At 41.9% G+C, this 25,624-nt stretch overlaps 1 protein-coding gene across 1 annotated transcript in view; it reads left to right on the top strand.

Annotated features, from left to right (window-relative positions):
* The window catches only part of thada (THADA armadillo repeat containing), a 281,569-nt gene that overhangs the window by 71,933 nt on the left and 184,012 nt on the right, over positions 1 to 25,624 (top strand). The window contains 2 exon segments of the mRNA XM_034184530.1: positions 2,680 to 2,789; positions 16,393 to 16,525. Of these exon segments, the coding sequence (XP_034040421.1) occupies positions 2,680 to 2,789; positions 16,393 to 16,525 (243 nt within the window).

Genomic DNA, 25,624 nt, shown 5'->3' with positions numbered 1-25,624 from the left:
TTTAAAAATAAATAAATAAAAAAACATTTTCAGTTCAATTTAATTAGCTTATAATGTGCCAAATCACAACAAAAGCTGTCTCACGGTGCCTCACAAAGAACAATAAAACATAAAAATTAAATAAATAATTAAAAAATAATAATGAATTCAAATACATAATTAAAAACAGAATTTAAAGAATAAAACAGATAAAAAATAAAAACTATTCATAAGAAAGAGAATAAAAATGGGTTTTAAGTCTTGACTTAAAAATGTCCACGGACTACGACTGCCTCACGGTCGCAGGAAGACTGTTCCACAGGGTGGGTGCACGATGAGAAAAAGCTCTTTGACCCACTGACTTCTTCTTCACTCTGGTAACACAGAGAAGTCCCGCATCCTGCAACCACAAAGCCCAGGCCGGCACGTAAAGTTCCACCAGATCAGCCAGATCAGGCGTAAAACCATTTTATGATAAAATGATTCAAATGCATACTGTTTAAAATATGGACCAGTAGATTAGATAGATGGTTGAATAGTATTAAAAGCTGAACTTTAAATCTGCAAATAAAATACAAGCCTTGGAGTTCTCCAGATGTTTGCAAATGAGATGAGTCATGCTGTCTACAGCATCCTCTGTAGTCCGTCCACGCCTATAAGCAAACTGAAAGGGGTCCACCCGTGGTGCTACATCCCCCATGAGAAAGTTCACAATAATCCCCTCAAAACATTTCATAACAACTGATGTAAGAGCTACTGGTCTTAAATCATTCTTAACAGCTGGACTGGAGACCTTAGGCACAGGAATGATTATAGAGTTCTTCCAAAGAGCTGAAACAGTGTTTCTGTCTAAGGACTGTTAAAAAATTAGGCACCAAGCAGCAGTAAGTCCTGATGCACATTTCTTAAGAACAATGGCAGGAAAACCATTGGGGCCTATAGATTTCTTTAGCAGACATGACTAAAAACCCTCTGTGCCTGCTGTGGTTCAGCTTTCAGATGATGGAAGACCACAGAGTTGGTTACGGAGTCTAAGGCCTCAACCCCCTCCTGAGAAAAGTCCAGAGTCTCAAACCTGAGGAAAAATTTAAGTTCATCATTTCTGCCTTGTTCATTCAGTGTGATGAGCTGTGCCCAGCTGGTGTTCATATTGGTGATGCAGACCTCTTTCCTCAAAGCAAGATCTTTCTATGCTCATACGACTTTTGTTCCTAAAAGCCAGCTTCTTTGATGATGCTATCCTTCACCAGCCGAGTTATGTATGCATTCTTGTTTGGGAAATAAAAAATAACTTTCTTTGGAACTACATTATCCACATAAAACTTAATGTAATCCGTGATAGTATCTGTTACCTCATTGGGGTCGAGGCCATGAAAAATACTCCTGTCTGTGCAGAGGAAACAGCCCTTGAAAATTTCAACATTGTCTTCAGACCACTGCAGCACAGTCCTACACTGGGACTTGCTGGACTGAAATAAGGATCTATATGTGAGCAGCAGATAAACAGTGGAGTGATCAGAGTTGGAGGAAGGAATTTCGCAGTGTAAGCACCTTTCATGTGTCCAAGACATTTTTGTTTCTAGCGTTCATTGCATTACAACTTGGAGGAATATAAACAGCACATAACATGATATTTCCAAAATCTCTAGGGAGATAAAAGGGTCTTAATGAGAGACAAAGCATCTCTAAGTTAGGGCTGCAAATAGTGTTTCTGGTTGTGACTTGTTTACACCAGCTGCTATTCAAGTAAACACGTGCCCTCTCCTCTGCTTTTCCCTGAGGTCAGTACGAAAGCAGGAAAAGCCCTCCAGCTGAAGCAGAGAATATAGAATGTCTCAGTAAACACCATGATTAAAACGAGTCTCCATATTCGTAGCGGTATCTTGTGTTTAAATGGAGCTCGTCTGTCTTGCTTTGCTGAGATTTCACATTACTTAGGATCATAGAGGGCAGCGGACATTTGTTAGCCCTGCAACAAAGCCGCTCTCTTACACCTCCTCTCCTGCCCCTCTGCTCACCGGTGTTGTATTCCAGCTGGATTCTACCTGTGACGGTTGCTGGTAGGAGCTCCGGTGGTGAAACACCCTAATGCTGCAGAGCTAACAGGGCCTCTCTGGAGTAGAGGAGCCGCATATCTGTGTGCAAAGGTGGTGATGGCAGACTCTTGCACAGAAGTTCACCCACCACCAGACATAAAGGCGTGACGGTCACACTTTGCACCATTGCCCCAAAAAAGTGAAAACACTTATTTCCATTGTGGTCCATTTAAAAATCAAATGGCAAAATAGAAGTAATAATAAAATAATAATAATGATCATAATAATAGTGTGTATATGATAACAAGAACCTAAACAATTTATAATTACATTAAGACAGTAAATTAACATTAAAAATTACATAATAGGAAATAAGAGTTGAGTTCCTCTTCTAAGAAACGTTGAAGTCTAAGGTTCTACAAACATTCTGGACTCATACGCCATTCCAACTCATTGCTTAATTCATTTCCACCCTTGAAAAATGTCTGCTCCCTATTTTATAAACACTACCCATTGTAGAGCCTGTGGATCCCCACGGACAACATTCTAGTTATTTTTATTATTATATAATGTAGACAACACATTTGACCAAAAAGTTGATCTCTCTCTCTCTCTCTCTCGCTCTCTCGCTCTCTCGCTCTCTCTCTCTCTCTCTCTCTGACAGGTGGAAGGAGTAGGCCTGTACTTCTGTCAGCAGCTTCTGCAGTCTCGCCATCGCGGCGCTTTTGAACTGGCGTATGTGGGCTTTGTGCGCCTCACCAACGTGCTGTGCAGGTGTGTCCTCACATTTAGGGCAATGGGCTGAAAGTTGTTGTAGCTGAATGGCTGTGAGCATCAGCCTCCATCAGGACACTGAGTGTTGCTCCTGTGCCTTGTAATTAACAAGTGGACATCTTCTCTCAGTAGTACTCTTCAGCTATAATGTACTGTAATAAAGGTTGTGACCGAGCCGATGCTTCCGATACCGACATAATTCACGTATCGGAAAATACAGATCCAACTTGCCAATGTGAATCCGCTCAACTTCTGTTGTTTGCTCTTTGTTTTTTGCTGAGGGGAGGAGGGGAGGGGGAGGTTTTCTGGAGCCGGGCTGTTTGAGAGAGCTCTCTTCTGCAGTGTTCGAAACCGTGGGTAGTGGCAAATTTACGCCCAGCACTCGGATTCAAATTGTCTGTTAGTTGAGTATGGATTTTCCAAAAAATGAACTGAATTGTTGCTGAAAATGTGTGCTGAAAAGTTAGCAGCTTCACTTTCTTGAGTGAAATGCCAGCTCAGCGTGCAGCCGAGGAGGACAGTGAACAGAGATTCTGACCGCTGAAAGGGAAAAACTCTCCATTAAAATCCTCTGCGTGAGCGTTGATGATACATTTATTATACTGTTGAAAGGCTTTGTGTTTCCAAAAGCTTCAAAGTTTGTGCAGCACGAAAACAGGGAGAGAGAGAAAGGAAAAAGAGGGAGAGAGAGGGAGAGAGACAGACAGGCAGAGAAACAGAGTGAGAGAGAGGGAGAGAGAAAGCGAGGGAGAGAGAGAGAGAGAGACAGACAGAGAAAGAGAGAGAGCAAACGAGAGGGAGAGAGAACTTAATTTTTATTTCTCACTCTTAACACTTGCTTTGAAATTGAAAATTGAGCAGGAGAGACAGACAGACAGACACAGAGAGAGTGCAGTCCTTTCACTTTAAGTCTATAAAAACAAGTCTATAAAAAATAAAAGTACTTCATTCTTTCATCAAAACATCAAATCTAGGCTTTCATCTTAGATACACCTTCTGGCAAATTGTAGCTGAACATTCAGGTCTCCTTTTTAAGAAAATCCTTGTATAAAATCAACAATAATGATCATAATAAAATTAATGCAAACAGAGCTCTGGTATCGGATCGGAAAAGTATTGGTATCGGCAGATATCCAAATTCAGGTATCGGATCAGATCGGAAGTGAAAAATTGTGGATTGGTGTAATAACTGTAATTACATCAGGCTTTGATAATTATTCCCATCCGTCCCCCGAGGGTGGGAAAAGTGGTTTTGTGTTTCTGGATCTGCGTGTGTGTCAAGCCCCTTTCACACCGGGGCCAACGTAGAATTGCATATTGTGGCGTACCGTCTATGCTGAGTTATGCAGCTCCACGCCAAGTTTAAGTAGCTCTATGCTGAGTTTTTGCTTCCTACACAGCAGTATGCTGAGGTCTGTGTGAGGAAGACTCAAAAAATGAAATCTGCTTAATTGCTTCCGCGTAGAGTGCTGGATACATAAAGCGAACAGTTTTTAAGCAGGTCTGTGCAACAATCCAAAGTGAACCAGTTGTAGGAGAACAGGTGTAGTGTGTGTGTGTGTGTGTCTAAAAATACTTTCAGTTCCTGTTGTGGCTGGAAATGTAGCGTTTTAAAGCAAGTCCCTCTGTGTTTTTTCTGCTCCAGGTGCGTTTTGTCAGAAGATGCCGGTGTCGTGCTCTGATCACATCTGGTCAGACAGAAGCACTGTGATGATTAAAGTGCCAGTCGACAGCGATCAGGTCCGATCAGGTCTGATCAAACCTGAATAAGTGCTGTGACTCTTTAACATCGCCGTTGCTGTCAGTGCAATCATCAGATGCCCTGATTGATTAGGTCTGATCAAACCTGAATACGTGCTGTGACTCTTTAACATCGCCGTCTCTGTCTGCGATCATCAGACGCCCTGATCGATCAGGTCTGATCAAACCTGAATAAGTGCTGTGACTCTTTACAGCACTTCATTCACGGCAGCGTTTACCACAGCCAGACTCATCAGTATTCTGTACACAATGAAAATGAATCCACCAAGACAAAAAATGAAAAATAAAAAAATAAAATAATGTTAAATTACTCTGTTTCTGACCCGCACCACACCGTGCAGTACCGACCTGAACCACTTGGTGGAAACGGGGCTGTCGGCATATGGTGGTCGTCAAGGTGTGACAGCTGCATTAATTTATGCCAGCATTTTTAATAAATGGTTTGACAGGGCCTAAAGCAACCATACGCTATTATAAGCAAGTCTAGGAACGCAACCATGTGCCATCACACACCAGCCTAAACAGGGACTGCACCAAATGTGTGCAATTTTCCAGCTTACTCCAAATGCATTTTAGCACAACTGTATGCAAGCCCGTTGTGAAACGGGCTTAATTCAAAATCTGCTGCTCCAACTAGTATTTATTTATTTATTCTTTCGGCTGCTCTCGTTAGGGGTCGTTATAGCAGATCAATTGTTTCCATCTCTATTTATTTATTTATGTTTTTTTTTGTTTTGTTTTTTTGACAAAATTGGTAATGAGTATTAGGGTAAGTGGGGTGTCTCAATCAACAATACCTGTCATGCACTTTGTGCCCCCACCACCACCACACGCACACACCCACACACACAGAAACTGAAATTTCTGAAGGGGTTGGTATATGTAGGAATCATCCTCTCCATGAGTCTTGTATGGTATTTTGCAATTTTTGTTTGCTGTTTGTGACACTGGGAAAAATTTAGTGCAATTTATCATTTGTGGGTTTACTTCTTGTTTAAAGCTGGGTGCTGACACCTCTTCAAGTGATCCCCTCCCCCCCATTTGTTTAATATTCCAGTGTTCCTGATCCACATTGATTGCATATTGAACTGGGTATTGAATTTGGCGGTGTTTCCTGGGCTAAGGGTAAACTTGGCTGGAGTGTCTTACGACCACAAAGTCCCCATCAACTCTGCTCACTCCTCATCAAAATAATCCCTTCATCTGCCTGAAGAGACAAAACTGAAAACAAAACATTTATTTCTGAATGACATGTAAAAGAATTTCTCACTTTCTTGTACCTCCCTGCTTTCCTCGGTGGTGTGTGATGGAAGACGTCTTTAGCGACGCGGCAGGTGACGAACCACAAACTGTCGCTGCGATGTTTACTTTGAACCACCCAGTGCTGAGTTAAAATAACAAAACTCTTGTTTTCTTCTGGTACAAAAGCAGTCCTTCAGTGGTCACTTAGTACATTATGTAATGAGGGCAACATTCTGGTGGCTGTGTGCAGGCATGCTGTGTGTGTTTGTGTGTTCTTATTTGGGCCTGTGTGAATGTACGTTTTAAGTTGGTACTTGCCTGGAAAGCGCACTGTGTGGATGGTATTCAGGCCGTGTGTTGGGTTATGGGGTGTTGATTGCAGGGCGCTTTAACATGTTCTTTTGATTATCTGACTTTGGTGTTCTTCGCTGTTTATATTCTCTCACTGTGTCTTGTTTTTTGCCTTTCTTTCTCATCGCTGTTCGTCATGTTGCCATTTTCTTTTACTTTTTTAATCACTTATCTGTGTCATTTCTTCTCTCAGTCTCCTTCTGTGATTGTTTTTTCAGGCAGCAGTCTCTTTTAGACATTTGTTTTGATGTCTTTCTGTAGGTATCACTCCCCAGCATAATCCTCAGAGGCCTGTATCTCTTTACTCCAGCCAGTAGTGGCTTGTAGTCATTATGTTCCTAAGTGAAGCTATACTTCTGTATATAAAAAGCTACAGCTCATCTCTTGTCGTTCATGTCTTCCTTTCCACAAAGGAAGTTCTCGTTCTCATTTGGCTGACTGCTGATACAAGTGCATTGCTTAACTTTCCACTCACCTCAGTCATAGGATGTTAAAAGGCATATCTTAGTCCAGTCAACACACAAAGCCATTTTGATACAGACTTGTGATATCACACTGGGGACCAAAGTCTAGCTGCCTGTAGTCTCTTGTAGTCCACTTCTTCCTCGGGCCTACACCGGTATGCAGTCAATCCGGTTGCTTTTTGTTTTTTTTTAAACTTTATTTTTAATCAAAATTTTCTAATCTTACAAAGAAGAATAAAACATAGAAAATATACCACACATAGAACTTAGAACAGGTGGGTCACCGGGTGGGCAATGGTGCATTTCAAAAAAGAATAAGAACATAGACAGTAGATTTGAATAGCAACGGGTTACAATGCCCAGATTCAGCCCTGCCTGTCTGAGAATATGTCCTTTTGGGAGTTATAAAAAAACCTAACAATATTCTTCCACGTGAATTTCCTCCATTGCCCTGAGCTTGTGGTGGTGGAATTAATTTGGCATATGTTGAGCCAATCATTTTCTATCTGTATTGTTTCTGCCTCCTTTTCCCATGTACTTTTAATGTATAGTGTTGATGTTTTTTTTGTAGGCCTCTAGGCACGCATATAGTCTGGATAGCCTCTTCTTATAGGATTTACCTTTGTCAATAAAGATGTTAACAATATCTTGATAGTTGTTTTCTAATGTTTTAACATTTTTATTAAAATGATGCCTGAGCTGCAAATATCTGAAAAAGTCTTGTTTGTCGAGATCAGATTTTGGTTGCTTTTTGTATACAAATGTAACATGGCTTTCAAAATCAAATTCTTGTATTATTTTTCTGTCTCAACCTCCTTTGTAACCTGTGGCGTATTCAGAAAACAAACAAAATCCATCAAATACGTCTAAAAAAGATGCAATAAGCAGAAATAAAACAGTAATAAATACATACCCTGAAAGACATCTGCATTGCGCTGATTTTACTTCCGTGTGAGCACACAGCAGCCTTGTAGATGCGGCTTTGTATGTAAACAAAGTTCCTTTCAATACTTCCAAATTCTGCGAGTTCCACGTGATGGTCTGTAAACATTTGATAGCCGTCGTCACGTTTGTGCTGCTTGATTCTTTCATTTGTCCGTCCACAGTCAGTTGTATGGCTAAGCATACACATTATTAACATGAACGGCTGGAAGCCATTTCAAGTCCTGTGTCCACATCACAGCTCTCCGAAGTCGTCACCCACTGTCTCTTTCTGTCCAACTCTTGACTCTTCACACTTCTCTATAATTAGATAAAGTTGTGCGACTTTCTCTGCAAGACTCGCCAGCTTCCAGCATAGCTCAGTATGGCGTGGGAAAGACGACATTTAGTCTCCGTGATCGTGATACAAACATGGCCTGTTTCATGCTTTCAGGAGAGGCAACACACTTTGTTGCAATTTTGCTGGCTATATGAATAGAAGGATAGAAGGGGGTACCATCCTTGTTGAGATCCATCTGTTTTTTTAAAGCGCATTTCTTATGCTGTCTTCTGTTGTATTTTTCTCACTTTCCAGGTGGCACGGATGAAAAGCTCTCACTTTTCCCTCTGTATCTTTTCTTTAGGGAATCTGTACATTCTTAGAATTTAGGGGATCCCTAAGAAGTTGCTGGACTTCATAGCCAGCCTAAGCACAGTTTTTACCAGTCAAGACTGGCCTTCATCTGGGATGTGTTCGAACTCCTTCACTGTTCAATGCTTTCATGGACTGAGTGTTGGTTAGGGTTGTGGAAACTTGCGACTTAGGTGCTTTTGTTGGTGAAGAGTGGTCTACTGATCTTGACTTTGTGGATGATGCTTTGCAGAATTAGTGCCCTGATTGTTGCACTTGAGAAGCTGCACGATGAATAAGAGTGTCTGGGTTTGTGAATGCCCTGGATCAAGACTCAAGATCCAAGCTTGCAATGACGTCCTGGACTCAGATGTCGGAATTGGATCTGTATGGGGCACTGCTTCAGCAAGGATGTAAGACATGTTTAGCAGTAGCTCCACCAAAATTATGACGTTAAATCATTTCTTTGCACCACTTTACTTTTGAACCTTTGTTATTTTACTTCGATTGATACCCTGAATAAAAATTGATGGCAGAATGGGTGAAATCCAATTCTGCAAAAGTAGGACACGGCAGGCACCAGTTGTCTCCTGACTCAGGCACCACTTAGATGGTAACTGACTGTTACCTTGTATGAAGATGATGATGATGGACGAAATGCAATTGGACATCAATACCAAATTTGATTCCATTCTTTAAGAAGCTGTCAAGAGACAGATTACTGTGGCACTTGTGCCATTTAAAATGAAAATGGTCTGTGACGGAAATACAATAGTGGAACTTGTACGTTCTGCTAATGATCATGACAATTTTTATTTCCTTTATATAGCGCGAAATCACAACAGGGTTGCCTCAAGGCGCTTCACACAGGTAAGGTCTAACCCTACCAACCCCCAGTGCAACAGTGGTAAGGAAAAACTCCCTCTGAGGAAGAAACCTCAAGCAGACCAGACTCAAAGGGGTGACCCTCTGCTTGGGCCATGCTACAAACATAAATTAGAGAAACAATTCACAGAACAATTCACGGATGAATATACAAGAATTGCTGTTGGTGCACAGGACAGGAGGGTCGCCAACACACACACACAACTCCCATCTCTGGATGGAGCTGCACCTTAAGCAGAGAAAAAACAGAATCAGGCATCAGAAAGACAAAAAATACTAGACATCCAGCTTCTCACTGCTGCAAGGCAATCTTCTAAGGATTTTATGTGAACGAGATTACCAGCAGTTATCGGCATATGTAACTGAGTATCATCTGCATAGCAGTGAAAGGTAATTCCAAAACGCCGCAATATGTGCCCAAGGGGTGCTATATAAAGGGAGAAAAGCAGGAGGCCTAAGACAGACCCCTGAGGAACCCCAAATTTCATGTCACTAAGGTTAGCGGTAGTGTTACTGTACAAAACACAGTGAGAACGACTAGTCAAGTATGACGTCAGCCATGCAAGGGCACTCCCAGTAATCCCAAAATGATTTTCCAGCCTATCAAGTAGAATATGATGATCCACTGTATCAAATGCAGCACTGAGAGCTAACAGCAGCAGAACCGTAGTGGTGTCCGAGTTCATTGTAAGCAGAAGATCATTCACCACTTTAGTGAGAGCCGTCTCAGTTGAATGATATTTTCTAAAAGCAGATTGTAGTGGCTCAAAGAGATTATTCTCAGTAAGATAGTCTACAAACTGTCGTGAAACCACTTTTTCCAGAATTTTAGAGCAAAATGATAGATTTGATATCGGCCGATAGTTTTTCAATACACTAGGGTCAAGATTAGGTTTCTTAAGTAATGGTTTAATCACTGCAGATTTGAAACGTTTAGGAACAGATCCAGAAGTTAAAGAAAGATTAATAATTTCCAGCACAGTCGGCCCAAGAGTGGGCCACAGATTCTTAAACAATTTTGTTGGTATAGGATCAAATAAACAGGTTGTGCTTTTTGTTGACGTTGCGAGTTTCGTTAGCATGTCTAGAGAGACACTATCAAATTCTGTAAATCTAGGTAATACCTCAGTAGTGGCGCCCACCTCAATAGCAGGGTGTAGTGGCTGGGTTAAGGCATGCTGGGATATGTTCAACCTAATGTCATCTATTTTCTTCTCAAAGTAATCTAGGAAATCTTGTGCTGTAAAAGGAGAGCGAGCTGTAGGTGGTTGTCCATGAATAAGTGTTGCCACTGTGTCGAACAAGAACTTTGAGTTATGCTTGTTTTTGTTGATCAAATCAGAATAATAGGTCCGCTTTGTAGCCAATAATGCATGCTTATAGTCTAAGATAGCATCACGCCATGCAAGGTGGAATACTTCTAATTTTGAACAACGCCATTTCCGTTCTAGACCTGTTGCTTTATGCTTGAGGCCACGCAGGTAATCATTGAACCAAGGTGACTGCAATTTGGGGGAGTGCGGTTTCAACACAGGTGTTGCAATGTCGAGTGTCGTTTTGAGCACCGAGTTTAAACTATCCACAAGTCTGTCTACTGACTGGGTATTTGTCAGAAGTGAAGCTAAGACATCAGGCAGTCTAGCTTCTAGTTCAGTCTTAGTTGAGGAGTTGATGCATCGCTGCAGTGATAAATAAGGTTGTTGTTCCACTAAACACGGCAGCAAAACTGTAAACTTAATGAGTGATCAGAGACCACTGATGTAAGAGGCATGATGTCAATATTCGTGACAGCAATACCACGTGCGAGAACCAGATCCAGGGTATTTCCACTAATGTGCGTCGAATCCCGAATGCATTGCCAAAATCCTAATGCATCCACAATTTCCATAAATGATTTGCAGAGGGGATCAGAAGGCTTATTTATATGAACGTTAAAGTCACCAATGATCAGAATGTTATCTAACGCACCAAATTCATGTAAGAATTAAGAATATGGGCCAGGAGGCCTATATACAGTGACAAAGTAATACGGCTGATTTTTTTTTATTCTTCTGACCTTGGCAATGCGTAATATCCTGAGCGGAGCGGAGAATCAGATGCTCAAATGAGTTATATTTGTGACCCCCAACAGCTAATAAGCTAAACCTAGATTTATAAATAAGAGCAACACCCCCACCTTGCTTTGCATCACAAGGGACGTGACTAAATGTATATGCTGGTGGGCAGGCTTCATTTAATGGGAGGACAGCTGTAGGTTTAAGCCAGGTTTAACATAACCCAATCATATCTAAGTGATGATCAATGATTAAATCATTAATCAACAATGATTTTGAGGACAGTGATCTTATGTTAATGAGACCCAGTCTAAGGACCTCAGTGGGGTTGACAGTTGAACTGTTTGGGTTTAGGGCTGGTTCCAGAGTAGCATATATAAGATGTCTAGAAGTAGGTTTAGGTTTGAGACATTCCACGCGTGTTGTAGGTAGCAGACACGAAATCTTTGCTATTACTGGAACAACCACTGGGCCATCCTCAATTTCAACATCATCCAATATAGTAATGGGTATTAAGTTTGCAAAGGATATCCCTCTATGATTTTCATGGACACGTCTACGGGAGCAGGCCACAGTCTCAACTTGTTGAATCTCTCTCCCTGTCAGATAAACTGCACTATCACCATAGTGGATTTTCTGCACTAATTTCCCCGCTAAGCTAATGGATTCCACATCCACATTTGTCATAAGCCTTGCAGGGTCTCTAATCACCTGCTCCGTGGCCTGCTGTAGATTCCTAATGTTACCCTCCCTGTAGAGCTCTATCTATGTTTGCAGACAAGATGGCGGTGCCTTCCCCAGTAGGGTGGAGGCCGGCCACGGCAGCATCAGCAGGCCACGGCGGCCCCAGAACGAAGGCCAGTTATCAATAAAGCTAAAGCCTTGCTGTTGACAAATCTGCGCCAGCCACCTATTTAATGATGTCAGCCTGCTAAACGCCTCATCAGTACCCCGGAAGGGGAGGGGACCAGAGGCTATTAATCGATGCCGACACATCTTTCTGGCAAGGTCACAAGTCCTCTCTATGTCCATTTTTGTTACCTCTGAGTGGTCCTGATATCATTGGTGCCGACATGAATAACTATGTGACTATATCTCATGTCATGTTCCTTTGTCTGTCTTCCCTTCTGCAGCGTCAGCACCCTAAGATGAGATGCAGTGTTGGGAGCTCTGGCCCCAGGAATACAGTTAACGTCAGCCGGCGGCTGTAACCCGACTTTGCGGGTGATAGAATCCCCTATCACTAATGTCCGGTGTTTCGGCCTGGAGATAGGAGTGGAAGTCACTTGTGGGCTTGGAGAATTCACATCAGGTACATCCAAGGGGGAGAACCGATACACAGTTCGCAGTGGCGAGTGTGATCGGGGTGCCACAACCGGGCACCAAGCCCTATGGGGCTTCCTCCGCCTCGCCACAGTCCGAAAACCGTCCTCCACAGCCGGTGTTTCTAGGCTGATGCTAATGGGCTTGCTAGCCGGCCCAGCACGAACCTCATCTGGAGTGCCCTTAACATCTAACTCCACTGCACTAAGAAGCTGCTCTAACTTACGGACACGGCTCTCTAAGAGAGCCACCCTATCTTCCAACATCACGTAGGATTTATGGAGGGTGTAAAGTAGGTAAAGTAGGGTACTTTGCGCACTAGGAAATTCAAGAGTATAGCCAATCAAGCACAAGCTAACCAAAACAGGAGTAAAATAATTACTTAAAATTCGCAGCAGTTTGACCGACAAACTAACAGAAGTATTAACCAGGTAAAAAGAAGCAGCTATAAAAATAACGACAGGTGGGAAGGGAGGAGTCGACCTAGCTAGCGAAAGCTAAATGCTCGCGAATGCTGACTGCTAGCGAATTACAACAGGACTATAGTTAAATACTTTTCAGAGTAGATACAATTAATAACCAGAAGAGTGCTAAACAGAAATAAAAGAAACATATACAACCGTGTGAAGTTCAGAATAGCGTCACAACAACAAACAGTCAGTCGGAAACAAGTTGCCAGATCTGTGAGCCAGCCATAATAAGATAACTGATCTGCAATCTAATGTTAGCACACTACAGACAAACACTGGTTCAGTTTCTGGCCAAAAAAATGTGAAGACTTGGATGCTCTAGATGGAATAAGTTGGACGAGAAGTTTGTTCTGGACCAGGCTTGTTGTGCCCTGTGCTCCAGGCCTGGAGTCTGAGAGCCCCCATATCCACTTGTCATCTGTCTTTACCTGTTCCAGGCACGGAACCTGATTCTTTGCTGGGCCAGTGAAATCGTTCCTAGTTCTTACAAGGATAAGTAGATCGCAGTTTTCCCCAACTTCACTCCGGATGTGGTCAAGAAGTGATCTATGTTTGCTAAAATGAAGAATGAACTTCATACCTGTCCGAACGTTAAATTTGGACTTCTCCACCAAGCAACACTATGAATCACCTTACCCGACAGACAGACCTATAGGTTTGATGACCCGGCTGTTGCTGCAGTCTTTATAGACAAATATCAGAAAGGTAGTGGGTCCAAATGTGGTTTAATTCTTATGCTAACAAGCTAATTTGCAGCTAATGTTGTCTTTACGCACACAAACTACATTTCCTATGTTTTCTCAAGGACCTGCTTCAGAATTTCCCCATTGAAATCACACATTATAGTTTTACTTATCTCTGTGTACAGGTCATTATATAATTTGATTATCCATGAGGACTGTGAATCCTGGTCTCTGTTTAATTTATCTCTGGTGGCTCAGATTAACTGTGTTAAAATGAATATTCTTCCACAGTTATCTGTTTCATTGTTCCTTTCCCAGTCTTTTCTTCCATAAAGTCGACAGCCCGATTTGAGAATTTGTTTAGAATAAAAAAGTCCCCAGATTGAGCGTACCTAGCCAAGTAGGCTGGAAAATCCACAGCTCCGGAAAACGAGTTATTCCAACTGTTTCCGAGCGTGTGCTGATGACTGCTGACATGGATAAATTCTGATCAGTGGGTAGGATGAATGTAGTTATCCAGAATGGGTTTTTAAATAAAATTATTCTTGTCACCTTCTCACCAGACAATGTGGACATCCTCACCTGTTGTTGAAAAATGTTTTAAACCCAGATCAGTTTTGCTCCTTTTCTCTCTTTCATGCTTTTGACAAAGGCATTTTTTAATTAAGTGATACTGTTCATGTTGCAGTTTAATACAACAATTGAGTACTTTAAAATATTTTGTAAAACATTGGACACCTTGTTCTCATTTAGAACCACAGACAAATTTATTCCTTATTTTCATTGCTCATTATTATTAATGGCCATCTTTATTATTGATACAGTATCTAAGATTAACTAACTTGTGCTGATATTATTTCAGTCTGTAATTCTAAGATGGATGTCGGCAATATGACTTTCTCTGTTCAGATCTTGAATATTACTGTAGAAACATCACTTGCTGTAATCATTTTCAATTGAATACACCACAAAGACAAGATATTTAATGTTCAAACTGCTAAACTTTATTGTTTTTGTGCAAATATTTACTCATTTTGAAATGGATGTCTGCAACACATTTCAAAAAAGCTGGACAGTGGTATGTTGACCACTGTGTTACATCACCTTTCCTTCTAACAACACTCAATAAGCATTTGGTAACTGAGGACACCAATTGCTGAAGCTTTGTAGGTGGAATTCTTTCCCATTCTTGCTTGATGTACGACTTCAGTTGTTCAACAGTCCGGGGTCTCCGTTGTTGTATTTTGCGCTTCATAATGCGCCACAAAAATTTTCAGTGGGCGACAGGTCTGGACTGCAGGCAGGCAGGCAGGCCAGTCTAGTACCCGCACTCTTTTACTACAAAGCCACACTGTTGTAACACATGCAGAATATGGCTTGGCATTGCCTTGCTGAAATAAGCAGGGATGTCCCTGAAAAAGACGTTGCTTGGATGGCAGCATGTGTTGCTCCAAAACCTGGATGTACCTTTCAGCATTGATGGTGCCATCACAGATGTGTAAGTTGCCCATGCCATGGGCACTAACACCCCCCCCATACATCACAGATGCTGGCTTTTGAACTTTGTGCTGGTAACAATCTGGATGTTTTTTTTTCCTCTTTTGTCTAAAGGACACGACGTCCATAATTTCCAAAAACAATTTGAAATGTGGACTCATCAGGTCACAGCACACTTTTCCACTTTGCATCTGTCCATTTCAAATGAGCTCGGGCCCAGAAAAGGCGGTGGCGGCATTTCTGGATGTTGTTGATGTATGGCTTTCACTTTGCATGGTAGAGATTTAACTTGCGCTTGTAGATGTAGCAACGAAGTGTGTTAACTGACAATGGTTTTCTGAAGTGTTCCTTAGCCCACGTGGTAAGATCCTTCATACAATGATGCCGGTTTTTAATGCATTGCCGCCTGAGGGATCGAAGGTCACGGGCATTCAGTGTTGGTTTTCGGCTTTGCCACTTACGTGTAGAAAGTTCTCCAGATTCTCTGAATCTTCTGATTATATTATGGACTGTAGATGATGGAATCCCTAAATTTCTTGCAATTGAACATTGAGAAACATTGTTCTTAAACTGTTGGACTATTTTTTTCATGCAGTTGTTCACAAAGTGGTGATCCTCGCTCCATCTTGTGAACGACTGAGCCTTTTGGGGATGCTCTTTTTCTACCCAATCATGACATTCACAATTAGTGTCCTCAGTTCCCAAACACTTTCACCAGTTATGAAGAAATACAAACAGTATGGCACTCTGTGGTAAATCTGTGTGGAGTAGACATTCTCAAAAACTGACTGTGTGACTTTTCAAGAAGAAGAGTGAGGAAAGACACCAAGACTCCCAGAAGAAGTTACAGTCTTCTGTGGCTGTGATTGGTGAAATTGTGCATCGTGCATGTTTTGCATTTTGTATCCCCAGTTATACAGCTTCATGATGAAGTGGTATAGAGGAGGGCTTTATTAAAAAGAAGACCTGAAAGTTCAGCTACAATTTGCCAGAAGGTACATCTGAGATGTGAGTCTAGATTTGATGCTTTGGGGAACGAAAATCCTCCTATACCATTTCATCGTGAGGCTGTATAACTGGTGGTACAAAATGCAAAACATTTACTATACACAATGTCTGTTTTTTATGGTTATGTATGATCTCTAGTTATTTGTGCATTTTTTTTAATGTATTGTGATATTATCTATCAAAAGACAAATTTTCCATGTATTTATAACGATTATGTACAGTTACAGTTATGCAGTTCTGCACTCACTCATTTAACAGTGCACATGTAAAAAACATAGCCTTGTAATTTCTGAATATAATGGTGTGTTTTAAGGAGTGGAAGCCTGACCCTGCAACATCTTCCAGCCCGCTGGCTGTCTGAGGTGCTGGAAGAGGTCAAATCCAGTGACCCATCATCCAAACTGTGTGCCACACGACGCAGCGCTGGAATACCTTTCTACATCCAAGTTTGTTAATAACTCACACACACACAGCACATTTCACATTTCAGCACTTCACAGCTCATATAGAACGTCCTTATTGCAGGGGTTCAGCACGCTGGTGCCACTATATATAGTTGGTGGAATTACAATCATTAGAAATTTAGATTAAGTCTGTTCAGTTATGGCAATGAGGCACCCACTTGTGATGTGAGGGAACTTCAACCTTGAGACTAAGATCATACAGTATTGCACAGTTTCCTGAGTGTCATCCAGCACATGGTTGCCTCCATGCCGAGAATCCTAATGACTGGACCAGGCCAATGGGTCACCCATGAATCACATTGTTGTGGCAGATAGATTGCTGTTTTTGGGAACTAGACATGGTGCACTGCGCTTCCTTGGTCAGTGATCGGAAAGGGAAAAGAAGGCCAAACACTTAGTCCCCATTTTTTTGAAAGGTTACTGGGACCATATCAGTTACGATGGGACAATTATCAGATATCATGGCAACAAATTTATAATATTAATTTTAACCAAAAATGCTGTACTTGGTCTTCATTTATAGATATTTCTTTATTTACCAATACCCCAGGGATACTAATCTCAGTGGCCAAACTTGCATTTAATTTTTTCAAGTTTTTTTTTTTAAAATTGCTCTGAGGCTCAGTCATGAAGAAATTCTCTAAACAGCAACTTATTAATGCCCAGTTATGTGCATGATGCTATATCGTCCTCCTTAGATAAATATTTGAACAGACTCACCTGAAATTGAAATCAGGAATAATTGGCATAAACGTTGTTGATGATGATTCACCTAATTATAGTGACTGAACTAATGAGTTCACTAACCTTCACATTAATGGAGGATTCTGGAACACTTGTTAAAAATACATGAATTTTCATTATTATTACTGTCAAGGTTAAGTGATATCCTCATTAGTTATGTAATCCTGCCACAGTCCTGCAAAGGTTTTAATGAGGTTTTACCTTTAGCAGCAAAGGTGTCTGGTATAGCAGAGAGAGCATTAAGTGAGCATAGGAGAGTAAATCAACTGGTAAATTGAGAGCTTTGCCTCTTTTGGCTCAGCTCTTTCATCACAATAGTCTGGTACAGTGTCTGTAAAACATCAGACACCGCCCCAATTCATGTATTGATCTCTTGGTCCAACTTGCAACCCCACTCATGAACAAGACCCCGAGATACTTAAACTCCTCCACTTGGGGCCATAACTTTCCCTGACCCAGAGGGAACAATCCACAGTTTTCTGACAGAGGACCATGGTCTCAGATTTGGAGGTAGTATGTCTCATCCCAGTCACTTCATAATCGGCCTCAAACCTGCTCAGTGTGATTTGGAGGTCACTGCTTGATGAAGCCAAAAGAACCACATCATCTGCAAAAAGCAGAGATGCAACTGTGAAGGCACCAAACGGGACATCCTCCGGTCCCTGACTGCGCCTTGAAATCCTGTCCATGAAAATCATGAACATTATTGGTGACAGGGGGTAGCCCTGGCAGAGTCCAACACCCACTGGAAACAGGTCTGATGCAATGCAGAGAATGCAGACACAGTTCCTACTTTGGTCATATAGAGACCAGATTGCATGTTGTAGCAAATCCAGTACTCCATACTCCCTAAGCACCCCTCACAGGATAGCTCGAGAGACACGGTCATAGGCCTTGTCCAAGTCAACAAAACACATGTAGACTGGTTAGTCATACTCCCAAGACCCCTCTAATATCCTTGCCAAGGTAAAGAGCTGGCCTACCGTTCCAAGACCAGGATAGAACCTGCATTCCTGAATATGAGGTTTGACTCATGGTTGAAGTCTCCTCTGTAGTACCCTGGCATAGGCTTTCCCAAGGAGGTTGAAAAGTGTGATTCTTCTATAATTGTAACACACTCTCCGGTACCCTTGTTTAAAGATGGGGTTCACCACCCCAGTTTGCCAATCCAGAGGTACTGTACCTGACCTCCACACAACATTATATAAGCCTGTCTCAGCTATGACAGCCCAACAACATCCAGAAGACTTCACCATCCCAGGGTGAATCTTGTTCACTCTCTGTGACTTCCGCTAGAGTGATACCACCAGATCCACTAGTCTTCCAACATTGCCTCCTTGCTAGAGGGCATGTCAGTAGGATTGAGGAGATCCTCAAAGTGTTTTTTTTTCCACCCCTGACGATATCCTCAGCACTGACAACCTTTTGGCCACAGCTCAAAGTAGGCACCTCAGTGGAGGCTTTGAACATGTACTACTCCACTTCCATGTACCCGACCTCCCACGGGATCTGGGAGAAGTTTCTTCTGAGGTGTGAACTGAAGACCGTCTGGACAGGTATTTCCACCAGATATTCTCAGAAAACTCTCACCCAATGTTTAGGCCTTCCAGGTTGGCTTGGTGACTTACCCCGCCATCTGACCCTACTCATTACAAGCTGGTGATTAGTTGACACCTCCATCCCTCTCTTCAACCAAGTGTCGGAAGACACACAGTTGCGCATCTGAGGACATGATTACAAAATTGATCATCAACCTTTGACCGAGCATGTTCTGGTACTAAGTTTACATAAACATTCTTGTGCTTGAACAGGTTGTTTATTATGGACAAGCCATGACCAGCACAGAAGTCTAACAAAAACACACCACACGGATTCAGATCAGAAGGGCCATTCCTCCCAATCACTCCCCTCCAGGTTTCTCCATTGTTGACCATGTGAGCATTGAAGTCCCCCAGTAGAACTAAGGAGTCTCCAACAGGAACCTTTTCCAGGATCCCGCTCAGAGTCTCCAAGAAGGCTTTATACTCTGAACTGCTGTTTCGTGCATACGCACAAACAACAGTCAGATTCCTGTCCAAGGTGTGAAGTCACATTGAGGCAGCCTTCTCGTTCACCGGGGAAGACTCCAAAATAACAGCACTCAGCCTGGGACTTATGAGTATCCCAACACTCATAAGTGCCCAGCCCCTTTCACCCTGGACAACTCCAGGAAAAGAGAAAGTCCAGCTGCTCTCCAAAAGTTTGGGTCCAGAGCCAGTACTGCGTGGAGGTGAGCCCAGCTATTTCTAGTTGGTATTGGTCAGCCTCCTGCACAAGCTTAGGCTCCTTCTCTGCCAGAGAGGTGGCATTCCACATTCCAAGAGTTATGTTCTATAACCGAGTGTCAGTCCATGTGGGCATTTGCCCCTGTCCTCTGCCAGAAAAGCACCAGACCTTAAACAGTCTCCCTGTGGGTGGTGAGCCCACATGGAGGTGACATAGGACTCAGTCTTCATCCTGAGGGGGTGAATTATCTTCATGTTCAAGTATCTTCATCTGCATGAATTATCTTCATGTAAATTATACAGTGCAGACAAAAATACAGACCTGTCCTTGTAAAGTAACATTTCTAAACCCTTTCCAACACAAATGTTGATATAGTCAGCAGTTATTGCACTCATGCTGGGAGAACATTGAGTTCCTTATGCAGCTATAATTTTGTTCTCACTTTAACACAAGATGTGCAAATGCACACATGTACTGCACACACACTATCCTCTGGATGATCCCTGTTAGTACTCACCAGTGTTAGTACTCACCAGTCCCACACACCTCTGGCTCACTTACTTTGTTATTCACCCCCTGCTCACCTCACTGCTTCCCTCTGATTACACCCCGTTAGATATTAGTAGTAGGCATGACAGAGTTCATGGTTCATCATAGCACTAACTCTAAGTGTGATTGATCTCTCTGTAGTGGTTTTGGGTACCAGGCACACAGCTGTGTTCATTCATGTTCATCACTGACTTATGGGTTTGTATTGTTGCTGGTGCATTTGCCAGTTCCCATTGCCTCAGTGCTCTTCAACCCTCTCAACAATGGTCAGGCATCCTGCTATAATAAGCGAAGTGCGCATCGCATCTGCGCATGCGTGGGTTCAAACGGGGGCAAAAATCCCAGCTACCACACTCACACTGCTCCCATTGAATTTCGTATACAGTAGCATTAGCGGACTGTAAAAATTAAGGCTTTTACAGGGATTGTTTCAAAGGCTTTAAGCCTTAAGCGACACATACAATAATGACAGGGGCACATTGTGCTGTTTTCAAATGCTTGAACGGAGTGAATTTATAGGCTTGAAAGTTGGCTGAAAACACACGATTGCAAACCGCCGCTGAGTCCAAACAAAGACGGAAAGAAGAAGAAATGTGGTTGTAAACCTCCGTTCATTCTACACAATTTCGCCACAGAAAAGAAAGTTCCAGACGGATGTAAAAGTCGGACTAAAATTGTAAGTTTCTTGCACACATTTATTTTGTTAATATCCTGAAACCGTGCCGCTGTTTTCGTGCAGCGGCTTATGACTGTAATGTCGCGCCATGGATGATGTGGCGTGTAATATTGTAAAATTGACATGTTCTATAAACAAACTGCATGCATGCACATATCATTGTACTCGTATGTCTGTCAACTTATCAAAACAAACGTGACACCAAAGAGGTTATATGTGAGACTCACCGTCATTGTCGTCATTATGAAGCCGGCGGAGTCGCGATTTCTCATCCCTGCTTAGCAAATATTCTGCGATATCCACAGTTTCAGTCTCTGGACTTCATCTAACCATCCGTGAGTTGCCTTCAAGGGGTCAGAAATTTGTTTTTCTCTAACTATCAACAAGCACGGGTCATTTTCGACAGCAGCGCACTCTTCCTCCTTTGCCGGCACTAACGGTACTTTCTGTACAGATGCAGCACACGCAAGCACAACCAGCTCTTCTTTCCATTTCTGTCCACTGCCGTACATAGTCCTGGTTGTAACAGGCAATCCACGGAACTTACAGAAACGCTTTAAATCGTCAACTTTCCAGTGGTTGATGATCCAAATCACAGCACTCCTCGCTGCTTTCCGCCGCCATAGCTTGTCGGTTGGTAGCTGAAAACTTATCCTGCCCATAATGCACCGCGCAGCCTGAGATGCGTACTTCGCTTATATGAGTTGGTCTCTTTGTATCTGTGTTGGTTTTTCTGTTTGCTGGAGAAGATAGCAACACGCCTGCGACACACCTTTTTCAGCCATAACATTTCACTCAATGGAAAACCAGTCAATAAAGTCCTCAAAAATGCCACAACAGGGAGCTAATTTGTTTGCACAATCTTTTGCCAACATTTTACTGCCATCGTAAATACCACATCACAATAGAAGACAGACAGATTAGCCCTCTGAGGTCCATGGATGTACCGGCATGTCTGAGTGTACATTTCATCATGGTTTGAATAATGGATCAGTGACAGAATGTCAGAGAGACTTTATTCAACAACTTCCTAAAACTACAAATTGTCATCTGTAAGATGAAAAGTCTCCATACATCAGTCTTTGACTCACATCCAATCCCAGAGGCTGGAGAATATCACAAGGTATGTCTCTTTTTCCTCTTTGATTTCAGCAGACTACATTTAGTGTGTGTCAGACATGACTGCATAAATTCTTTGTTTTTGCTGACAGTACACAGGAAGAAATGATTGTAATGTCAACAAAAACAGGAAGAATATCATTTTCACCTGCTTGAAAATGCTTTAAGTTTAGTTCAGTCTTTCACAAAGGGAAATAGATGTGGAGCAATGAACAGTAGATTAATTTGTTTTCTCAAGTGGATATGTTGATGCAGCTGTGGACTGAAGCACAAATGTTTTAAAAGTACATTATGATGCTGGATCACATGAAATGTGCAACACAGTACTGATCCAAAAGCAAACGTTTTCACCCCTTATTAGTGGTGGGCATAGATTATTTTTTTAATATAGATTAATCTCACTGAAATCTTGAAATTAATCTAGATTAAAATGGCTCATTCAGAATATGCGTGCTACCTAAGTAATGACTGTCACCCGGAAGAAAGAGTGGACTTCTTCCAGAAACTGTCTGTGGCCGGGACGGAGCTGGCAGTGCTGAGCCGCTCACACCAGGCAGAGAGAGGCAGCAGCCGGCCGCCGCGTGTAGAGCGGTCAGCGGACGAAACTGTGTTTAAAAAACAAACAAACAAACAAACACACTGCTTTGCTTTAAATGGACAGTAAGCTATTTTAGATGATCAGCGTGGACCGCCTTTTCCTAAAAGGCTCTATTTCCCTGTTTTTGCATTGGAAAGCTGTAGCTTTTGTGCTAATTTGATTAGCGCTTGCTCTACTTCTTCTTCTGCTTGTTTTTCTGGGGACATTACAGCGCCACACACAGGCCTGGCATATGTACTACAACGTTAAACGAAGCTTCGAGGCACAGACCCAGCTCAACTTTGAGAATAGATTAACGGCGAAATTTTTTATATCGCACGATAAGAGTCTCACATTATCGCAGCACGTTAACGCCGATAACGGCCCACCACATATATAATACAAAACCCCAATTACAGTGAAGTTGCAACATTGTGTAAAATGTAAATAAAAACAAAATTCAATGATTTGCAAATCTCTTCAACCTATATTCAATTGAATACACCACAAAGACAAGATATTTAATGTTCAAACTGATAAATTTTATTGTTTTTGTGCAAATATTTGCTCATTTTGAAATGGATGCCTGCAACACGTTTCAAAAAAGCTGGGACAGTGGAATGTTTACCACTGTGTTACATCATCTTTCCTTCTAACAACACTCAATAAGCGTTTGGGAACTGAGAACACTAATTGCTGAAGCTTTGTAGGTGGAATTCTTTCCCATTCTTGCTTGATGTACGACTTCAGTTGTTCAACAGTCCGGGGTCTCTTTTGTCGTATTTTGTGCTTCATAATGCGCCACATATTTTCAGTGGGCGACAGGTCTGGACCGCAAGCAGGCCAGTCTAGTACCCGCACTCTTTTACTACGAAGCCATGCTGATGTAACACGTGCAGAATGTGGCAAGACATTGTCTTGCTGAAATAAGCAGGGACGTCCCTGAAAAAGACGTTGCTTGGATGGCAGCAAGTGTTGCTCCAAAACCTGGATGTACCTTTCAGCATTGATGGTGCCATCACAGATGTGTAAGTTGCCCATGCCATGGGCACTAACACACCCCCATACCATCACAGATGCTGGCTTTTGAACTTTGCGCTAGTAACAATTTGGATGGTCTTTGTCCTCTTTTGTCCAGTGAACACGACATCCATGATTTCCAAAAACAATTTGAAATGTGGACTCATCAGACCACAGCACACTTTTCCACTTTGCATCTGTCCATTTCAAATGAGCTCAGGCCCAGAGAAGGCGGCGGTGTTTCTGGATGTTGTTGATGTATGACTTTCGCTTTGCATGGTAGAGTTTTAACTTGCACTTGTAGATGTAGCAACGAACTGTGTTAAATGACGTTGGTTTTCTGAAGTGTTCCTGAGCCCACGTGGTAAGATCCTTTACACAATGATGTCAGTTTTTAATGCAGTGCTGCCTGTGGATCAAAGGTCAGGGGCATTCAGTGTTGCTTTTTGGCCTTGTCGCTTATTTGTAAAAAGTTCTCCAGATTCTCTGAATCTTCTGATTATATGAGCGAAGCGTCACACAGCAGCGCGAAGCTCACGCATGGTACAGGGGGTCCTAAACAGGGAGTGCCAGTTTTCAAATCCACACTAAAACACGAAATGTTCAAATGTCAAACACTTCCTGGATTGATAGACGAGATCCCATGGAATCTCGTGGGAACTCAGTGGCAAGCTCACTCTCAAACAGGAAGTGCCAATTTATCAGTCACAGTGAAACAGGAAATGTTCAAATGTCAAACATTTCCTGGCATGGGTGGAGCTCGAGCGGAGGCTGGGGTTTCACTGGACTCTCCTGAAATCTGATTGGACACAGATGATTGACATGTCACTGCACTACACGTCTGGTTGAAAGACCTGCATTTTCACATCAGTGAGTCACATTGACTGCTAGGTTCCTCCTGTCCAGTAGTTTTTGCTATGTACCACAAAAAGTTCTAATCCAGCTTAGAAGAAGAAGAAAAATGTTTGCTGCAGATTTGAACTGAGCATGTTTTTGAACTATGGGCTTCTAATCACACCAAACTTATATTGGTGAGTAAACGACCATATTTTATGCCAGAAATGAGGTCCAGGTCGTTAAAAGCAGCATTTCTCCTTTAATTCAGGTTGCCTTATATACATATCTTTAAGCTAACAGACAGTAGCTGGTTCATGCTCTCTTGGCTTATTAGTGCAGCAGATAACTGAAACAATCCTTCAAATGGTGATATAAGCATTAAATTCAGTACAAATACAGCTGGAGCAAAATTAATGGCGCATCTTTAACTTTTGACCCCTGTACAAACTGAAACTGACCATTGTCATCATTCTTTCTGCTTTTACCTCATAACTCCATAACATTCAGTCAGAGAGTGTCCAAACTATACCTTTTTTGTAATCTTTATGATCAGGCAAATAATGTTGTGTAGTTTTCTATATGATTGGAGCATCTTTTAATTTAGACCGGGGTGGACAACTTGTTCCAGAAAGGGCCAAGAGGGTGCAGGTTTTCTTTGCAGCCACTGATTCCACCAGGTGATTCCACTGATTAACTGATTCCATCTGCTCAAAGTGATACTAATCAGTGAAATCACCCCTGATTTAGACCCCTGTGTAATTCTTCAGTTGACCCCTACCTGGCTGCCTCTTGAAAATTCAAGTGACCAATCAGTTTGTTTTAAGCGTTAATGTCTATGGATTATTTGTGCCAGATTTGATGATTGGATCACCATTTGCAGGATTCCACTCTAAAAATTCTCTTATCTGCTGCACTTTATATGAGATGTAAGATGCTGCTCCTCAGTGCTTCTCAGTTGCCCTCAAAAGTATCGGAACACTTGGTATTTCACACATTTTAATTTGTTTATTCCATTTCAAATACATTTTTTTTAATTATCTTCTTAACTCAAACTGAAAGCAAATCGCTACAACTTGATAGAAATTAATTAAAAATATAAAATCCAGCTTCCCGATGAAGTGATGTAGAGGAGGATTTTCTTAAAATAAGACCTGAAAGTTCAGCTACAATTTGACAGAAAGTACATTTGAGATGAAAGCTTAGATTTGATGTTTTGGTCAAAGAAACTTTTGTATTTCTTCCTAATTTATGTAAACAAAGTCCAAGACATATTCAGTGACTTGGAAATGTTCAT

This window comes from Thalassophryne amazonica, chromosome 13 (assembly GCF_902500255.1).
Source record: "Thalassophryne amazonica chromosome 13, fThaAma1.1, whole genome shotgun sequence".
NCBI lineage: Eukaryota > Metazoa > Chordata > Actinopteri > Batrachoidiformes > Batrachoididae > Thalassophryne > Thalassophryne amazonica.
Note: the sequence above shows the minus strand (reverse complement) of the source record. Positions and strands in the feature narration are given on the sequence as shown.